The following is a 21,228-nucleotide window of genomic DNA, read 5'->3' as shown; positions in this document are numbered from 1 at the left end:
TACAGCTGCTGTTCTTTCCCTAGCTTACATTACCTTATGTACCCACTTACATCTTCTAAGTATACACCTGAGCATTTGCACCAAATTTTACATCAGTACCTTTGTACTAAGTAAATCCGTACTGTCTTGACATTGCAGTATGAATCCAGAACATACACACGTTTAGAAAGGAAGACAATTTACCACACAAAAATCTGTGCAACATAAAACATTTTCTGAAAATTAGTTTTGACAACAGGTACATAAGTTATTTTCTACTTTGAACATGTTTCAAAATAAGCAAACTCAGTAACCTGACAAGCATTGCATATGCTTTCGGAAAGCTGTGAGGCATAGCAGGGACAGTAAGGAGCTTTCATTCAAGAAAAAAGCACATGGAGCAGTCCTTCTGAAGGCCTGGATTCTATCATTAAAAAGACATTTTTGTTGTATTTCTGTAACAATTAGATAATGATTCCCAACCCATATGCTTGTAACAGATGTCTGACCCTTCACAGGCCAAATCATATTTATTCCTTCAGATGAACCATTTCATATTACTTAATAATAATAGTCAAGATCATTATTTTGATTCTCATCACTTCAAATCCAAACACAGCAAATTTGATTAATAATATGCTTCAAATTTTTCCCTTGATTAATGGACTAAAAGTGTCCAAAAAAATGCTTCAATCTTGAAGATGTGATTTCCCCAGTGAAGACATTGCTAGCCACATCTTCTTTCCTGGAGCAGTTTCCCTGCACTGTGAAACAATGGTTGTGATTCTGAAGTGCAAGCAGCCAAAAGGAAACTTCCATGTGCCACAGATGCTGACAGTAATAAGTACCATTTCTCTGCATTTCACCCTGCCTCAAGAGTTGTTGCGCTTGAAATACTTATTATCTGTAAAGCTCAGAACCTTTATCTGCATCATATTTGGTTTGAACTTCTCATATCTCTTTCAGTCCCTACCAGCTCTGCCGGTCACTGCAGGCATTCTCTTTAGCAACTCAAAAATGCCCCAAGCCATGCAACAGCAGTTTTGTGTTTAAATACTGCTATATGGGAGACACCAGAGCCTAAAAAAAGTTAATAGTCCACAATACACGGTTGCCATTAGGCTTTGATAGTGAGTATTGCTTTGTGCCAGGTTACCTGATCTGAAAAGGAAAACCTAACAAACAGCAGGGTGCTGATAATGATCCTACATTTGTATAGTGCCTCTCATCTCAGAAGGTTTAAACTCTGTTGTAAAAGCTGCACAAGGACAATACCATCCTTAACTGAAATGCCAGCTGTGAACTGAAATGTGATTGTTGTTCAAAACAGAAGTGAACCATGCAATACAAGCAGCGAGAACAGACAGCGCAATCTACCTTCTAGCTTTCAATAGGAGTGGATGAGGATACAAGTTTTAACACCGTTCTTCAAAGCATTTTGACTGCTTTCTATCACATCAGTCTGTTGGAATCTCAGTTTAGATCATGTTACCATGTACTTTCATCAGGATAAAAATGGGAATGACACCATGATGACTTGGTTTAAGATGGATTTATAAAAATTATCATTTTCTGAATCATAAATACCTTTACATTAGTGTATGCATTTCCAATCCCATGTATCTGCAAACCAGTGCCAGTGCCTCTGCATATAAGCAGTACCTTTCACTTTCATTAAAAACTGCAGTTGTGCAATTCCCTATGTACTTTTTATAAGAAGTTATCCCTGCATTTGCCCAGAACTGCATTAGACTACTATGTCTTCTTTCAAAGGATTTCTAGGTAGTTTCAACTCCTATATGAGCATACTCCTCGTCTGTAAGAACTTACTGATTTTTAGAGTCAAATGAGTTAAAACACTGGAGTGGGAAACAAATTGCACGGAGGCAAAATGGAAGATAATGAACATTGGAAATAAGCATGGCTTTAGTAAATGTTGCTTCTCTGCTAGTTCCTAGTTGGTTCTATCAAGAGAACTCTTTGTAGAGCAATATAAATTTTAAATCAAAAAAAGAGAATGTACCAGTGCATGACCGTACTGTGATCTAAAATGTCCCACAAGAATATTTCCTAATTATACTGCCTGATCAGTTTTATTACCTTAGCCAGAACAGCCAGTCTGCAAGAAATACTGACACTTGTATAAAGAATGGTATACCGTAATAATGGATTTATTTTTACATAGTCATCTCTCATTTATTAGACTGACTTGTGGACCAGGTTTACTTGTATGAGATTCAGCTCGATTTCTATTAGCTTTAGGATATCTATTGCAGAAAATTTATAACAAAACATGCTCTTCTTGTTCTGTTTTACTGTACAAGAGGTTTTGATAGTCATTTGGATTGAAAGCAACACAGATGATAGTGCATCCATAGTTTATAAATATTACTGAATTTCTAATTTTTCAGTAAAAATCTCAGATGATGCCCCTTTCCTAAGATCATTACAGGTAAAGAGACTGTGGGATGGACCTTAAAGAAGATCACATGCTTTCTTCAAAAACACCATTTCCAATAATTTTGAGGCATCACTTTAATTTATCTCAGAGCATCTAGACATGTAAATCAAGTTTGTTGAATAATCTTGCTTACAGAAAGTGCTAAGATGACTTTTAGACCAAAATAATGTGAAATAATCTTATCTTCAGACTCCTCTGTACTTCTTGGATGCAATTTGGAAACCTTGTTTATTAACTTTCCAAAGAATCACAGTTCCTGTTTCAAAATATTCTAAATATTCAGACCCTAAAAAAGGGTCTGAAATTGGCCAATATTTTAACATATCCACTAAATAGTTCTTTTTTTCTGAGAAATTTTTATTCTTTCTCTGCACCAGAACCAAAAAATGCAAATTCTGTTATCATTTAGGTAATACTTAGATGGTAGCTGTGGAGTAGGGAAAGCCACTGGCTCCATAAGATTTAGTGATGGTCTGATAGGCACAAACAATTCATTCTAGTATATCTTGAACTCCTACAAAATCATAATGATTATGTTAGTATTTTATGTAATGTATTAATTTTTTATATGATTGTGGCCTTCTCTCAGTCATCTTTATGAAATAACAGCACGAAGACATGTGGCTTGCACAGATAATGTTAACTCAAGTTTGCATGAATGCCTACTAGGGTTAACCATAGATGCAGTTTATTTGCTTCTGTTCTTTCACCATTGTTGTTTGCTTCATTATGAGAACAAATTCAGGCTGTTCCAGGATAGCATTAACATGGCTTAACAGCAAGCTATACAGTCTAATTTTGCCAGTGACACCGTTCTTTATGTGACAGTTTGCAAGCAAAGATTGAAATATGATTTCCCTCAAAAGATGGGATAATAGTGAGATTTGAAAGAATAATTTTTATGAGAATCCCAGCGATTCAAACCAAGTATGACATTGGATAGTAAAAAAAAAAGGAGGGGGCTGAATAATTTTGTATGCCCTGCAATCAGCAGGCCACTCACACATTGCACAGAAGAACCAGACAGCTTTGGTTCACAATTAATTTCTGGACATATGACATGGAAGCTGGAGATCTAGCAAAGACATTAATAGAATACTTAAATACCTTTGGAAACCAATGCCTTTGAAAAAATTCCAAGGGTTATGTGGAATTAATTAATTCCAAATGTCAGGATTCCTCATACATCAGCATACCTTTACTGAAAAAGTTGTTCATAAAAAAAAAAAAAAATGAAATATACAAGATATTTTAAGAATCAAGCATGCTATTTTTACACTAAAGGACCTCATAAGGGAGACCTTATCGGTGCAATAACTACAGAACTACCTTTAGATACATAAAAAACATGAAACTTAACAATGGAGAGAACAAGCTAAGAGCAGCCCACAATAAACTGGGAACAGGAAAGCTTTTCTTCACATTCTAAGTGATACTGATGGCTTTTGGAATGAATCAGAGATTGAATTAGAACACTTTTATTGAATGATCATTTGAGCAATTTGGTTTCTAGTTAAAGTATTCCCTCAATGCTGATATGCAAATAATGATTTCTGCTGCTGCCACAACAACTGTTGATGATTTGTCCCAAGATTTATCAGAGGAACAAGAAATAGCTAATAAAATGCCCCAGCGTACCTTTCTTTCAGTGTGTGATGGTTGCCGTAGCATATTCCCTACTTGATGGTTGCCGTAGCATATTCTCTACTGGTTTTAAGTCCACTTTTGAAAGTCTTGAGAAGTGTTTTCCTCCATTTTTTCTGAGAAAATTACAATTATTTAAACTTATCCTTTAACTTTATATGCCTTTTTATTTCCTATGCAAAAATTTCCTGCCTCTCTATTTATTGTTATAATTTCTCTGTTGTATTACTTAGATAATTATTTGTGGTATTTTTGATGGATTATTCACTAGCTCTCTCATTCTCCAAAACTTATTTCTGGAAAAACAGCATCTCTGAGCTACTGCACTAAGTAGATCCATTTCTTTTTATATGACATTCAGGTGGTGAATATTCTAAACTTCTCTACTAGTTCTGAACTTCTCTTACACTACTGTACCTGTTCCCACCAACTGCATGGTTCAAATGCAAGTTTTGAATTGTTTTTTCTCTGCTTTGAATGTCTTTTTCCTCTGTAAATCATAAAGCTGTTGCCTGTATAACTAAGGAAAATTCTCAGTGGGGTTTGGCAATGAACAGTTAAAACCTCTTGACAATGGGCAATTAAAATCTGTTCTTAGTGTTCTGCAATTTAGGACATTTTCAGTATAAGCTCATTGTTCATGCTGAGTGATCAACAACAGATGCCTACTTATGTCTTTCCTGGTTTCAGGAACGTGCCCTCCACAGCACATTCCTATCTAGTATAAGATATGCTCCTATCCACTGCAAAGAATTCTGTAGATACCGTTGGGAAGACCTCTACGTCTTCCAGAGAAGCAGCATTTCATAGTCTGAAAGAGAAGTTAGAAGCATCCTTGAAATTCACAGTAGTTTTTAATGTAGAATCAATGAAAAATCAATACAATGAAAAACAATCTTACAGCTGCACTTTAGAGCTACCAGAAGTTGTACTAGGGTTCTTTAAGCAGGTGGTTTTCACCTTGCTCAAATTAATCTGAGACTGTTGAAATGGTAACTTTTTATTTATAAATGACTGTTTTGATGGAATTGCACACATTTGCAACATACAGAAACATTCCCTGTCTGCCAAGCTTAAGATCAAAACTTGCTGATATATGTCACTTGGTTTCTATTATCTACAGTGCTTAGTATGGACAAAACCATGTTATTTTGAAAAAGTAGAAATATTTGCATTTCAGGTCAGACAGCATGTACAGCTGCTGAGCTTTCTGTTGTTTACTATACCGCCTGAACTCTGTTTTACAGGACAGTAAAAATTCCCATGCAGGACTGGACACGGATAGGAGAATATTGGGGAGAGGGGAGGAAAGGATTTATCACCCCCACATTGTTTCTTTCACTCTTTTCTCCCATTGCTCTCCCTTTGTTACCTTCTCCTGGATTTTGAATGCAGTTAACTTCCAAATTACCGCAACCCTCTCTGAGATACTTAAGGCCAGAGCTAGAATTTTTTAATGTTAAATGGATGATGTCACAATCTGATGCTTACTCTCCATCTGATTATGAAGAAGGCAAGAAACTACTGCTAAAGAATAATATAAATAAACAAGAGAAGAGAGACAAAAAGGGCAGAGGGGAAGCTGGTGGAGAAAGACAGCTATAACTGCTCTTCATTCAAGTGATAATTGCTGTGTCTGAGTTGTCAGGCTGATGAGACTACTGTTTATCTGAACTCAAAGGTAGTTTTCCATGTAAACTAAAAAGCAGACGTGTCAGATTAATCCTTTCTATAGTTGTAGTAGTTTCAGTACAGTTACAGAAGACACAATTTATGCCATAAGAACTGAAATCTGTAGTTTTTCTAGGCTTTGTATAATGTCTAGAATTAAGAAAGTGGGAATGTTTTCAGGGAATAAGGCTGAATGTATATTGTAAAATTACTGTCTGTTACATTTTTATTTTACACATGCCACCTACATTATAACTAAAATGCACCACAGTCTTTTTATAATTCATTTTTACTGGAAAACAGTTCGTGGAGAATTTGAGTAGGAAAAATCAAACATTGCATTGGCTTTGAATTCTTCTGAGTGCATGGTTACAGAAGGTCAACAAGGACACTTGGGAGCTGATTGAGTATTAGTTAATCAGAAAAAATTTCATTTTCATTTGTCACTAGAGCTCTTCACAAATACAACCTTATAATTTTTTTCCTCTCTCTAAGTCCTGTAATGGTAACTCACAAAGCATCATCTTTCCAACTCCTGTCATCACTGCAATGGCATCAGGGAATATGGACAAGTTTCATATCTAGTAAAAAAACTGAACTACAAAAGCAGCATTTACAAAGTTGTTGTGGGGGGGAGGGGATGAAAGTATATTCTTGCTCCGCAATATTCTATACTATTGTAGTTTATTGAGTACCATACTTCATTTAATATCAATAGTGTCACCGATTTCACCAGCAGAACTACAACCTCCATTTCTGTCAGCGTGGCAGGACAGCTGTTCTCAAAAACAATGGCATTAAAAGGGTAAGTTCTTTCCTTTTTAGCTTTTAAACCTTTGTAGATGTTAAAACAATTGTGCAAAACACCTCAGGACAAATTATAACATACTTTTTACTTTCCTGGCATATGCAAGCATTGTTATATTTATTGTGCCTCATGCATTTTTTCCTTCATTACAAACAGAAATGCATGACATTAAACACATCAGAAAGAGATGTATGGAAAATTCATTAAGTAGGACTATTTCTTTACTCAAGTACATGAAGTGTCCATCTGACCCACAGCGTACATTTAGGAGACTACCTTGAGGACAGCCTGAATGCAGGCAGCTGCCTTCCTACTGGTTTTAAGACATAGCAACTGGAACATAACTTATCCTACACTCCACCATCTAGACCGTGTTTTTCTAGCATGCACTAAAATGTTCGTAATGTATTTTTCTGCAAAGCGTAATGTTTCTACAACTGCTTTCCAACTTAGGTAATAAGAAATACCGTAACACTGAGGTGTTCTGCTACTTTTCTAAGTAATATAAATTTTGTAAACTTGTAACTCCGAAGTGTTTCACACAGAGTTCTCCATGTTATGGTAGATGTGCCAATGTCATTCCTGCTAAAGCAAGGAAAAAATTAGAATCTGGAATTAGTAGGGCAAGAAAGTATTGTCAGGAAAGAAACCATGGAAGTATATTATGGCTCGGCAGGATCCAGTATCTTTGCAGTTTCTTGACAAACAGTGCCTCATTTAATGTGATCTGAAAGTGTCATCCACAAGATCCAATTCATTCTGAATTTTCCTTCCTAACATGATACATTGTGAAAGATCTGGAGAAGGTTGGTGTCTTCTGAATTTGCATTGCCACTCTGTCCTTTCTATAATGGTCAGAATTTAAAGAAAGTTGAGGATTTTGCATAATGTCTCTTAAAAAAGTATGGTCAGGTTACAAGACACAGTAATACATGACAATTGTATCTGACTGCCTATATTAAGGTTCAAGACAATAAAGTAAATTTCTTTACATAATGACCTGGAAGATTAGTTACGCTTGATAAATGTGACTTAAGAGACATTCATTTAGCTCAGACTTTTCTCTGCAAGCAGAATTACATTTCATTAAAAGGTCTGAATGTATCTGCTTTATAGATAGGGAAATTTTAGAATATATTCCTAAACCTCCAGATAATAAATACAGACCATTAAATTGCTAAATGTTGCTGAAATCTTTTATGGAGATCGTGCTAATCCAGTCAGTTCTTGGAAGATATATAGACCAGTTTCTAATCGGTCCTCAAGAAGGTGCTCATAAAAATGAGGTAATAGTGAACAGGGATGTAGAAATACCTTGGCCAAATAGTTTCCGTAGAATTTTACAGCCAAGCTTGATATATGGAGGTCTTTTTACAATACTCTACTCAGCTTGTAGGTCAGCTTGCCACAACACTGAATATGGCTGCATGGTTACTGGGAAGGCAGGGGATGGAATAATGGACTCAGCACATTGTTTCATTGCCTGTCCAGACTGCCAGTTACAGGTTGAATTAAAAGTTATTACAGTTAAAGCCTTGAGGGTACCTCGTCCTAGTTAGCCTGCCAGTCTTCTGAGCTCCATAAGGTATCTTAAACTCTCAGATTGAAAGGAATGGGGCTGAGAAACGGGTGTGTATTTGCTCCTGGTGCTGAAACTCTGATGAATACTGTGTCTTCTGCTCTCAGGAGGCTATGCTGTTAGCTTCTTACCAAACACATTAAGATTTTTGAGCTTTAGACATTTGGAACAGAGTATTGACTTGAACACTTTGTCTCTGAGTTGGTTTTCACTAGAGTAAAATATTTTCCCTGCTATGTCTAAACATTATATATATACTTTTATTACTTACAATTTATAGTCAATATTGACTGTATCTGCTTTCATTTTCCTTGTGTACAGTAGGTGATAGCAAAAATATGACTAAGCTTGCCAGGACTTTTGGCCAGTAACTTTTATAAATACTAATTCTTAGCTATATGCAGATATTTTAAAAGAAAATGAGAAATATAATTTAAAGAAAATCAAGACGATTTGAAGGTAATTTAATTGAAGGTAAATTAAAAAATTACAGAGAAAGTAAAAGATTAAATGGAAGAGAATAAAGCAAAACCCAATGTATCCTCATACCATATTTAATCATCATGAGAGAGCAATTTGTCTGTGCTAGACTTCCTTTCCAAGAGACAGTAAGCTGAGATCTTGAACTTTTAGATTACAGTTTGTGTATGATTTTTTCATATTGTCTCCTAAATAAGTTGTAGTTGCTCCCCTATTCCAATCTTCCCCTTGGCATTAGTATTCAGAATATCTGAAATGCAGATTCATCCCAAGTATCTACCTATGTCTGCAGCTAGGATAATCTTCTCACACAGGTGTTCTGGAAAATACAACCCATGAAATATCCAGAAGGAAGCTAGAGCTATAATCTCTTTGGGACCATTTCACATGCTTCAAAGGTGAGGGTCATTCACATGCAAGAAACCGTCCCAAGACCTTGTCTGAGCTGGCAAAAGCCTTGAGAAGACATTAGGCCATTCTGCTGTGGACAGGCTTGGTACATAAACCATTCTGGAGGGACATTTATCTGAGCTCTTCTTGGTTGTGTTTAAAACCTCCTACAAAGGAAATGGCCAAACCTGCTGAGACAGTTTTTTCCAACACAACTGTACCTAATACTGGGGACCTGTTTCTTTAAATACGGTCTTAACCACTCATATTGCAAAGTAGTCAACTCTGAGGTGTGCTCTGCTGGCCCTTTTAAAGCAAATAGTTTACAACATTCAACAGCTGTTGCCAAAATGTATTACTAACAAGTATTACAGTCTGAAACTTGTAAGAGGAATCGGAGAGGAATTGCAGAGAATTCTGATTCAGTGACTTCCTAGTGACAATTGTTAATGTGGTACTAGTGGAACACTGTAATCCACGAGCAAGCCACAACAGTAAATTGCTTGTTTCAGTTTTGAAATCAGTGAGAGTAGAAAGAAAATGATGAAACCTTTACTTTAGAACTACTTGAAAATTCAATGTTAATTCTGAAGGCGTCTCTATTTGTGTCTCTCAGTTCTCTACCAAACCTATTTGTCTCCAGACAGAACTGAAAAGATGTTATAAAACCTACGTTTTTCTAAGTAAGATATGACCTTGGTTATCTACTCAAGTATCAAATTGTAGCTTGTGAAGTTGAGTTCTTGCATTATGGGATTCTAAGGTCATGAAGGAGGATCAAGGAAGGTGAGCATCATCCAGCTCAGCACCTATAAGGCTGCTTTTGCCGTAGATCATCATATTTAGCTGTATTTCCAGTACACTCACTCTAAGATTTTATATATTACATTCTGTAAATAGAGGAGACTCCCTGGTTATGACATATTGCTACAGAACAGGTAGTGATCTAATAAAAAGCAAAAGAAGACGAAGAAGGGGTTTGCCAGAGCCCTGTGTGATATGAATGCTAACAAGTCCACTCACGTCATCAGCTTCCCTGCTCTCGGCTCCCCCCACCCTCCCTTCCTTTCTCTTTTATGAGCCAGCTTGAAATCAGGGAATTACATGCTAAGGAAAACCCTTCAGCTAAACATATAATTATTCTGCACAGGATCAGTGCAGCACAGTTAATAAGTTTACCAACTGAATTAATTTTTATTTTTTCATGTCTGTATCTCCTGTTGAGAGTGAAGAAATTCTAGATTTAAAGGAGAAAAAATGGCTTGCAGTTGTGAAATGAGTATCTAAAGCTGAGCGTTCATTATGAGAGAAACCTCCACTGCAGGCTGTTGGCAGACAAACCTTACTGTCAGTCCCCAAGATTCTGAATAACTGACTCCATGTGGAGTTATTGCTTACAGATACTTCAGAAATAACTGATTTCCTACTTTAATTTTCAGCTGTTTAATAATATTCCGTTCTTCAAAAGTCACAGCTGTAGTCATTGCATTGTATTTCATTTCAATTCACCTGATTGTTCTGAGAAGTTAGTATTTATTTGGACAGGGATGTCACTTCACTATAAATGGGTTCACATTTTGAATGACCTACTTGTAAACTGCTTCACTTAGGAAGCACAAAATCTTAAGTGCTGTTATTTGCAAAAGTACAGAGTATACCTTTTAGACTGTACTTACAATGAAAACACAAACTATCATGTTTTTATTAATTCTAAGTGCAAATAAGAGTCAGACGTAAGACCTCATACCTCCCCTCTGTGCCCCCAAACCCCCAAATTCTGTACAGGATTACCTTCTGTAGCGCATGCATGCATACTAAAATAGATGGCCTTCGGTTTAGAAGTGCTCACCCTGATAACCTGTTTGCAACTGCAAAGTGTCACAGAGATTCACAGGAAGTTTATACACCAAAAAGCAATCAAAGTCTCCAGGTAGAAGCATTACAGATGTAAATATTGACCTGTAATTTGTCATTTACACATGTTAATATGTTAAACTTCATCAAAGGAAAAAACGACCACGTTAGAAAACTACTCTATTTCTTAATTTACTTGCAAGCTTTATGGGTAATCGTTTTCCAACAAATCTGAGCAAGGCAAAGTTCTTTCTCTTAAAGTGCTTTTGGGGTCTGGTGCTTTTGGTATATATTCCCAGGAAAACATTTAAGTTCTGTAAGAAATGGGTACGTACTGGGAGAAATACGTGCTGGTTTTCTGAAGTGAAAACCATTTAGAGAAATGTAAAATTTTGGAAAATTCAGGGAAAAAAAGAATAGTGCCTGAAAACTTGTTAAAAATATCTTCACAATGCTTTCTGCTCCTTCGAAAACTTTATTTTTAACCACAGTGCCTTCTGCTGTGTATTTGCTAAACTTTACAAAATATTTTTGTATAAAGATAATTTCTTTAACACAAAGTTATCTAGAGCCTTAAATTCTAGGTCCTCTGTACACCTCAAGAATCAATTTCTGAAGACTTGTATGGCCTTTTCCCGGTTGCCCATAGATTCATTTCCCAAGCTGAATTCCAGTTGAATGCATTCCTGAGAAAGGAACTGTGGAAAAACACAAGATGCCAACTTGTCATAATAATGTTCCTTAAAGCCTACCAATTTTTACTTTTTTGGCAAGTAACATTTCCTTAAGGAAAACAACAGAAGGGTGTCTCCTCTTGGTTGGGGCTTAGGCTACAGCTGCTTCTGATAATAGCACACTGTAACCAGGACGCATTCTGGGTAGCGAGGTCTCAAACTATTAACATAATTTCCGTGCCTTTCTTCCATCTTCTCTTCAATTATTTGGTGTTGCTGGTACTCACTGCTAGTTAATTTCAAAACATATACTTTGCTAACAGCTTTAAAAAGTAACTTATGATAGCTTAAATAATTAGGATAAATTCAAGTTAAAAATGCATATTACTATCATTTCCCTATGAAATATGTGAGAATTTACAACCTTTACAAATAAAACTAAATGACTACATATTTTTAAGCCACAAAAAAAGTTATAGTACACTTGCAATATTTGTTACTCTGTTTATTAACATGTTGCTATCTACAGTAAATATTCCACAGGTATATAGTGGTAATTTTTCTAAAATGTCTTTACTTTATCTTTTAATGCTGTCAGAGAAGTGTACCTTTCAGTATAGAAGACATATGTAAAAGCTACCTTATCTATCACTTGAAAATTACTACCCATGCAGACCTTTGACCTCTAAAGCATTAACAACTATTTAGCAGAATGACTATAGCTAATGGAGCTGACATACAGACTGTATTTAAATTACAGACAAAGAGTGGCCACAATTTGGCGATTTTTGTAAAATAAGGTGTTTACGAGTAGTTTTAAACTAATTCTGGTATGTTTCCATTTGTGTGTGTGTTAGGTCTTCTCTTTGGCTCCAACTGAAGCAGGCATTTATAAAGGTAAACACAGATAAAAAAAGGGTTTGTAATATTTGCATGGCAAAAAGGGACAAATAGGCACCTTTACTGTTTGTGGATCTGTAGCACTCATATTACCAAGGAAAATACCTATCCTGTAAATACTTTGATGTTCATTGCATTGTACTTACTTATGCTTAAGCCCAGAGGCACACAACTGCCAATACTGTCTACTCCAGACATCCCTATGGATGCAGTATGCAGTCATGGTATAGAAATTTAACTGTAATACATTTAAAAACCTTTTGTTTGTATGACCTTCTTGCTTCCCGTGGTACGCACTACATATGTTATGGATTAATGTTACCCAGGATCTAATTAGTTTACATCAAAAAGGATAAAAAAGTAGCAGGAAGTATTTTTAAATTTAGCAATAAGTATTATACACATGTTGACATTTAGTTTACATTATAATTAGAGTTATGAATTTAAATAGCATAATGATCTGTCCACCTCTTAAACCTTTTATGTACTGAAAATAAAGGTGTGGATCAGAAAACTCTCCTCTGCACGTACATTAGGATTTGATTTCAAATGATAACATTGGAGTATGGGAATGGTTTCAGCATCCATCCTGATGACCTGCTGAAGACCTCCCAATTAATCTGAGTTCACAAACACCTGAGAAACAAACTACATACATTCCTCTGGATACAATTGTTTCATAATACTGTATGTTTGCAAAAGATCAGTTTGCTCATAATTGCAATGTGTCTGATGAGCCCCTAAGCAGCCTAAGTTCAGTTAAGTATGGAGATGTACCTCAGCAAAATGAAATCAGAACCATTCCATTATTAACGATAATACTTTGAAAGCTTTAAGATATTATAGTGGGCATCCAATTCAAGCCTCAAATAAGTTCAGTAATCACATTAAAGAAATTATTTCCATAAGTAACGTAGAAACAAAATTTGCACCTCTTCTCCTTATATAATGGAGATCCTTTGTAGCAGAAATTATTTGTCTCTAAGACAGACAGCTCATCAGAAGCAATGTATTAACCACACTAATGCATCCTACTGCGGAAATACATTTTTCCCCACTCTGGAGAAATATAAACCACTTATCATCACGAACAATTCCTCACCCTCCCATCCAACCCAATCTGTTTGCAGCACAGCTGAGCATTGTAAGGCAAAACATGTCACAGCTAACGGCTGTGTTGTGAAACTGTGAATGTGCAGGGAAATCATCATTGCTGTCAAGTTATTGGGAAGAGTTTCCCCAGCGAAGCTGTGCTCGGCCCTGCGCGTTCCCCCCTCGTGCACCCCACGCATGGCACGGGCTGCACTGTCCACGGTACCAGCGACGGACGGGGACACGGGTGCGTTGGACACCACAGCGGCACGAGCAAGAGCGGCTGGGAATTCTGAGGAAATCGGGGCATGTCACTAAAGGAGCAGAATTCCTCAATCCAGCTACCGGTACCTTATGCTTCTTGTGGTACCCTAAACTACACACAAGTGCTGCACAGCCACTGCATCAGATCACCTGATGTGAGCAAAACAGACCTAATCAGGGCAAATTTAAAGCAACCAAACATAATAACGTTACACTGTGCGATGCATAATGGAGCTATGAGACACAAACACTTTGCGTCTGCATTTACCAACAAATGCATTTGATTCCTACTCAGTTCTCGGCACAAATTCCAACAACACGCTGCACAGCTTAAACAGCCTCTCTCCTCAGTCGTGTCTTTAAAAACTACTGTGCAAAGCAGCATACAGATTATTAGAACTGAATAAACTCTTCACAAAACAAAGAATGCAAGAACAGATATGTAAATTGCAAGGATCCAAAGTACAGACAATACATGGTAATAAATGATCGTACCTTTCATCCAATCCACTACTTGCTTGGGCGTCCACTTGCTAATAGGTTCCATAACGAGAGCCATCATCAGATCACTTTATCATTCACACCAAAATCAGAAAAAGGAGAGAAAAAACGTATCAGAGCATGGCTGAGCTAAGAGAGCTGTAGGATTTTACAGTGCAGTCCAAAGAAGATGATGCTTTGTCCCTCCAGGTTTCTCCTGCACTGATTCAGTAATGTATAAAATTACACTGCTTGATCAGCTCTGGCACCTCCCCCACTGCACACAGCCTGCAACACGCTGGAGCACAGAGCCAGGAAATGGTGCAGTACGTATAGACTTACTTACAAAAGCCTCTACCCAGTGATCTACTTATTAGACTGGCACAAATATAAAATTATATTACACAGAGAGCAATTCAAGCTGGAGCCATTCCAGATACTGAGTTTTAAGGAGCTTTATTCCAACAAGCTCTGGGATCTTCATCAGGGAAAATATCACTACTGTAACTTGATAGCAGATTGTCTTGGCTTCATTGTGAATATGCTGACTGTCGCTCAGTTTAAAGTGAAGATAGAAATATCAGAATATCACTTGGCATCTGGCAAAATGCTGAGCATCTCCATCTTTACAATACAAAATGTTGCTGGAGTCTTATACTATATAATCATGTAATTCAGAATGTCAAACACAGTATAAAAAGTCTTACCCAAGAAAAAACTATCGGAAGAAAACTCTTTTTTCTGGCCACATTCAGAGCCAATATATTTCCTTCTATGAGCTGCTCATTTCAGAGTGAAAGAATGACAGCAACAAAGAGTAAATTTTTTACTTCTACAGCACTTTAATATAGATGAGTATAGCAAGCATTTTGATTCAAAGCACTGGGACCATAAATCATCTCTCCCTTTTGTTAGGGAAAAAAAATATGTTTAAAATATTCCCAATACCAAAGTTTACTACCCTTTCATAAGATGAAGGTGAAACATTTTAATGAACTGTGCCAAACAGTGCTTTTTGGACCCATTTGTGACTCTATGCACCTCACGCAGCACAAGTTCTGCATCATGTGGTCGAAGAGGTGCATGCTTTCTGTTTGATCCATTGTCTGAGATATGCAGCCTCACTATTTTATCTTAGGGGGAGAAACTCAGATTCCAGAAAAAGAGACAGAACAAAGCAGTTCCACCTTTCTTTTCAGTAATCTTTCATCTGTGCCTTTTCTTCCTGTAGTGCTCCAAGTAAGGGTAAGAAGATGATACTGATACCATGTCTGCCTCACTCCGCTGGGCTGTGTTAATTTACCCAGGCTGAGAACTGTTCCCTCTTTCTTACATGGCGGAACATAAAATACAAATGGAATATTTATGCTATACTGTTTCACAGTTCTTCCTTAAATCTATACAGATAAGGATGCAGACAGGCATCCTTTTTTTCCCCCTGAAATGTCTCTGAAGAGATGTACCATTCTCAGTTCAGTGTTACACTCTAACCTTTTTTATTTTTCTTTTGCTTTGGGAAGTAGTAAAACTAGTATTCTATGATGTATTTTGAGTGCTCAGAGTACAGATCTCCTTTACAAAAGGATTCACATCAATTCTCCTTCAAGAAAGCTGTTTGCAGCTGAACAGCATGTCAGCTTCCTCTGTGAGTTTTGGGAGACCACTTTCAGTAGCTTTAGTTCTGTCTAAATAGCTGACTGCTTATAATGGACATAACAATGACAAAGACTTCAAACACACAATACTTCTCTTTTTAGACAATATTGGACTGGAACTGAGATAATGCAGAATAAGTATTTCTGTTAGCTATTGGAAAGCTGTTTGTTTTGGAGCTCTGCTTTCTTAAAATTTTTTTCACACAATGATCACCTCTTAAATTCCTTTAAGTTCAATACAAGCATGGAAGAACTTGAGATAAGCTATGTTGTGTATGAATTTAGTATTTGGATACAATTAGACGAAATAATCTTCATTCATGGTTGTTTGGACTATTTCCCTAATTCCTGTAATTTGACAGACATTCTGTCAATGTCCTTTTGTGTTGTATTTCCTACCCGTGCATGACTGGGCAGACTTCAGGGTTTTTTATATTGTGACATACTTTTGCAAGAGGATGGAGCCTGATTTCAAAGTCCATCAATGTCAGTGGGAATACTTCCATTCATTTTAATTATCCTTGGATGACAAAAAAAGGTCCCAAACTATTATTTTGGAATCAGTACTTTCATTTTCAGAATGAGAACTTTTAAAAAACTTTCTCATGTCCTGTTACTGAGGCTCCTCACCACAAACATGGTTTGCAGTCTCATTTATTCATACTGTTGCTCACCACCATGATGCTAGTTCAGGCAGGAACTATAATTTATCTGAAAGACTTTTAGTATTAGATAATCTCCTCTGTTTTTCTTTATTACTAGTCACAGTTTGTCTGTATTTTGGGATTCTACAACCCTCTGGACAACTGTCTGCTTTTTCTTCTACTTCTTGAAATAAAATATTTAAAGTCAAAACTGGTAACTCTGTTTCTCTCCTTCCTGAGCAGACAACTTATTCAGCTTCATTATCCATTGCATAAATTGGTGTGCCTAGTCATAGCTTGTTACGAACCATTCTAAACCCAGACAAATGTTCCTTTAACTTATCTCATGGGTATGTTCATCATGGCAACCTGTGGATGGTGGTACCTGCGTATTTCCTTTGATTCTTGTTTTGTTATTTCAAGTCAGATTTATTTCTCACACTCTGTCATATGAGGATGTCACAGAAACATGGCAAGCCTTGTCTAGATGAGAGAAGGAGCCTGTGACAGACCACAGACCTCAGTAATGGATACAACTGAGCAATAGCTAAGGCCAAATGGAGTCAAGATGTGTTCAGACTATTTCTGTAACCACAGTTCAAGTCAGTTCATAGCACTTTTTAATATAGGCTGTCCAGTATGCCAGCTGAGGTAATGACTCTGAAATGAGTAATCATGGAATAAGCCACCCATTGCACCTAGCTATCATCCCTACTACTGACACGGTTCTAAACATAGCTGTGCTAGAGTTCAATAACCTAGCTTCACTTATTGTCAGCTATAGGTCACTGTAGTAAAATCAAGTTTGAAAAGTCACTAAACAAGGAACTTTTCTAAAAAATAAGCAAAACTGTAATCCTTACAGCTATTCCACATGTTTTTCTGTCCATTTATTGCAAGGCTTCTGCCTAGATCTGTCCCCCAATCTACCTAGCATTGCTTCCTAATACCCACATAAAAGAAACAATGCATTCCCATGACTATGTTTTTCTTCCAGGCTGAATATAGCAAATCAAGAGAAAATAAGATCAAGGAACGTCTTTCTCACTATTATTCTATCTAGGTCATGTAAATGAGAAATACTTTCTGACTGAAGTCTGCTTAGGCATCAGAGCAAAATAAGGCATTTGAAACAGAGAAACGAAACAGACCTTTCACTGTATGATGCAACCTTGTTGTCAAAGGCCTATATAAAATAATCTGGTAATTTCAACCGTAATCACGGCTATCATCTTTGACAGCGAAGGCCTAAGGCTGAACAGACTGGTGGAAAGGTTTTGAGTCCTTTCTTCTTCACCGCAATAATGCTGGCAGTTCAGCTTTTCAGCACTGCCTGGCATCTCCAGGATTACTAATTAAACCATCATTCTCTGTTTTTTCATGGTCACTGTAGGAGGCAGTTAAATGTTTTTGTGTATTTCATGGCCAGTGATAACTTTCCAATTAATGATTATGCTCAAACCTGGTAACACAGTCAGTATAACACTTAGAGCAATCATACATTTCTTGCAGTTTTCATTTGGTAACAATTATTCTCATATTCTTTGATGAAGAAATAACCTGTATGTTGTGAAGTCAGTCCTTTATAAGCAAGTTAGTTTAAGAAAATCTTGACGTCGCATTTGATAGCCATTATGGAAAACATAAGCATGCAGCTTCAGATTAAATCAGTCATGACAGCCCTGAAAAAGTGGTATGTAATATTACAGCTTAGGACATCTATAATTTAAATTATTAATAGAAATATGTGCAAAACCTCTAAGGAAATTACTGTTGAAATCTTGGTTATCATTACGGTTTTTTATCATATAACATCCATGTATTATACAGCTGCTTTTTGTGAAAAAGATTTTTAAAAAACAGAATGTAACAAAATTATTAGCTTTGATCAGATGCATTCTAGGCTGGTTCTGCCTGATGCTGCTTTCACACAGTCTCTTCTTTGCATCAACTCTCAAGACTTGTCTCAAAGATGGAGGGCAAGAAAACTGCCTTTGGTGAGTTTGTAGGAGAACAGCTTGTGCTAGGAGGAACAAAAACCCCAGCTTACATTTGTGATAGGGATCAACAGACCTTCCTATTTAATTACAAAACCTTTGCCTTATTTAACTCTGAGTTTACAAGCTGAAGGGTTGGATGTTGCTGTCCCCACCTAAGCTCAGAAGAGCTGGAGGCAGTTCCCTGTGCCTTGAGCGGCCCATAGGAGGGCCGTAAGGAAAAGGGAGGACCGCTCCCAACTCCCAACAAGCATCAACAAGAAAGTGCTACATGATAGATCGATCCTGCTTTTGAAATAGGTTGGACATACTCAGCGAGTGTATGCTCTGTCTTCTCCAACATACGCACCAGCTGGTGCTGGGAGGTATTTTTGCCCTGTGCAGGCATTAGCCCTCACTTGCCTTTCTCTGGGATCTTGCCCACTGTCAGGGGCTGGCGGCAGAGGACATCTGCTCCAGCCAGCCGGGGCCGCAGAGCCCCGAGTGACGATGGTGTTAGACATTCTGGAGTGCCATCTACTGGCACCGCACTTGGTGCTCAGCCGTGGAGCCAGGCACCCGCCACGGTGAGCACCGAGCCCTGCAGCAGCAGCAGCGCCTTGCCCTCTGTGGGCACTCAGGAGTTTCTGTCACCTGCAAGACTTCTTTCTTGATTAAGCTGTAATGATGGGTGGAAGCATTACCGTGGGACTTCACCTGCACCCACTCTCAGCAAGGTGAAGTGCATGAAAATTTTGAACTTTGAAAGCAATAAATTTTTGGCTTATAAGATAGGAAGCAAGTGGTTAATTTTTACCTCTGGTATTTATTGTTACAAGAATTTATAGCATTTCCCGTAGGAACCCACTGTAGTCTCTGCTATTCAGTCACAGGTACTGTATTAATATTCCAGTTTTTACATGGAGCTGCATTAGAAATGTATATTTTTCATGCTCCATTAGGTGATATAACTGTTAATATTAATGTGTGTTAGTGATAATATATGATATCTTACATTAATTTGGTATTAAAATGCCCTTAACAAATGGTTTGGAAAGGAGGACTAACATTGCAAAAATGCAAGTAGTATTCAGTTTTTCAGGACTATCAAGAAATTATTTCATAATCACTTCCTAAAAAATATGTTTTGACATTACTGAGATGTTTTTGTGCAGTGCTGTTTTCTTAGAGTATTTTAGTGTTCACAAAAGCTCCTACTGTGACACCTCTTGAGGCTGAAGTTCTCTATTTAGCCGCAAAACACGTATAGTATGGACAGAGGCAGTGCAAATTTCATCCTATCTTGCCATCACTTTTATCATATCATCTTTTTTCAGAAATCACCCTTTAGGTGTTTTGAAATTCCCTGACATCAATTGTAGTTTATATACGATGGATCCTCTAGATTACATATCTCTGGTAAAAAATTATCACTTTTTGCAGCCATAATCAGAGTTTTAAATGTACCCGAAGTGTGTTAATGTGAAACGTATCTAAAACCGTACAATAAAGGAACATAAATAATATAGTTCTTCTGTAATATAAATCCATTGACCTCAGTGAATACATTGTGAAGTTACAACTGGAATAAATTTTTCCCATGGAAGCTGAACCATGTGTTGCTTTGACTAGGACTGCAAATGTTTTTCTAAGCAGAGAATACTGAAATGTTTTCATATTAAGGGAAACAGGATCGTCTGTTTTTAGTCTGCTTGCTAATATCACCAGCATGTTTACAGTCTTCCAAACAGCTCCAAATAAGAGGGCACGCTCAAATCTGTGAATCACTGTGACAATCTTCAAAGCATAGGCACAAGAAGAAAGTACCTTGAAGAAGTGCCTGTCAAATATACTTCTACCTTGCCAAGGAAAAGGATGCTTTCATACAGAGACTTGTACCACCAGAACTAGTCACAGCTTCTTCCACGGAAGAATAAACTTCACGAGGATAAAGATATCTGGGCAAATCTTAACACTAAGCTGCTGGAAAACAGAGAGGATTGGTGATACAGGTGTCTTGTCTGCATTATTTTTCTCATCAGTTTGGTAAACAGGGAAAAACTGCAGAAAGATCCTTTGTTATAATTTTTTAACACAGAACTCTGGGAAAAACTATAAAGTTCTGCTAATTTCAGAATTGACTGGATAATGTAACTTAATTAAGGAGAAACAGGAAAATATCTTACAGAAAGTCTATTTGAGTCTCACATACAACTTACTACCTTCAGAGAGATCCTGCTGCACTGGGCAGACAATTGTACGTTCAGAATGGGTTCACTCTGGTAAATCAATTTTCCAAAACAGGGCTTATAGTATCAACAGTCACAGGGTCAACATAAGACTTTCTGCAGGCAAAGCTGGACAAACTCTTTCCAAACTATGTTCCAGCTTAACAGAAATCATCAGTGTGATGCCAATATTATTACATGTGGATCAACAGCCTGTGTTATATAGGTGTTGTGTAGATAGACTACATTTTCATAACTCTTCTTTTTGGCACTAAAATCTTTGCATTTTTTGAATTTTAAAATTTGAGCAGCTGTTAACTCTAGCTTCTTTTCTTTTAAGAAAACAAAATATTAGAATATTTATTATTACAATATGTTTCATTTCCTGTCAATATATCCATAATCATTTGCATACAATATAATTTATATTTGCCCTTCCCCCTCTTCTA

The 21,228-nt window shown here is 37.0% G+C and overlaps 1 protein-coding gene across 1 annotated transcript in view; it reads right to left on the bottom strand.

Annotated features, from left to right (window-relative positions):
• LOC130158820 (connector enhancer of kinase suppressor of ras 2-like) overlaps positions 1-15,278 on the bottom strand; it is a 206,570-nt gene extending 191,292 nt beyond the window's left edge. The window contains exons 1-2 of the mRNA XM_056359880.1: positions 15,238-15,278; positions 14,292-14,365 (exon numbers count right to left, since the gene is read on the bottom strand). Coding sequence (XP_056215855.1) covers positions 14,292-14,365; positions 15,238-15,263 — 100 coding nt within the window. The 5' untranslated portion in view covers positions 15,264-15,278. The remainder of the gene's footprint in view (positions 1-14,291; positions 14,366-15,237) is intronic.
• Positions 15,279-21,228: the final 5,950 nt, after the last annotated feature.

The sequence above is a fragment of the Falco biarmicus genome, chromosome 14, assembly GCF_023638135.1.
Source record: "Falco biarmicus isolate bFalBia1 chromosome 14, bFalBia1.pri, whole genome shotgun sequence".
In the NCBI taxonomy this organism is placed as follows: Eukaryota; Metazoa; Chordata; class Aves; order Falconiformes; family Falconidae; genus Falco; species Falco biarmicus.
The sequence above is the reverse complement of the archived record's forward strand: the minus strand, read 5'-3'. Positions and strand labels throughout refer to the sequence as shown.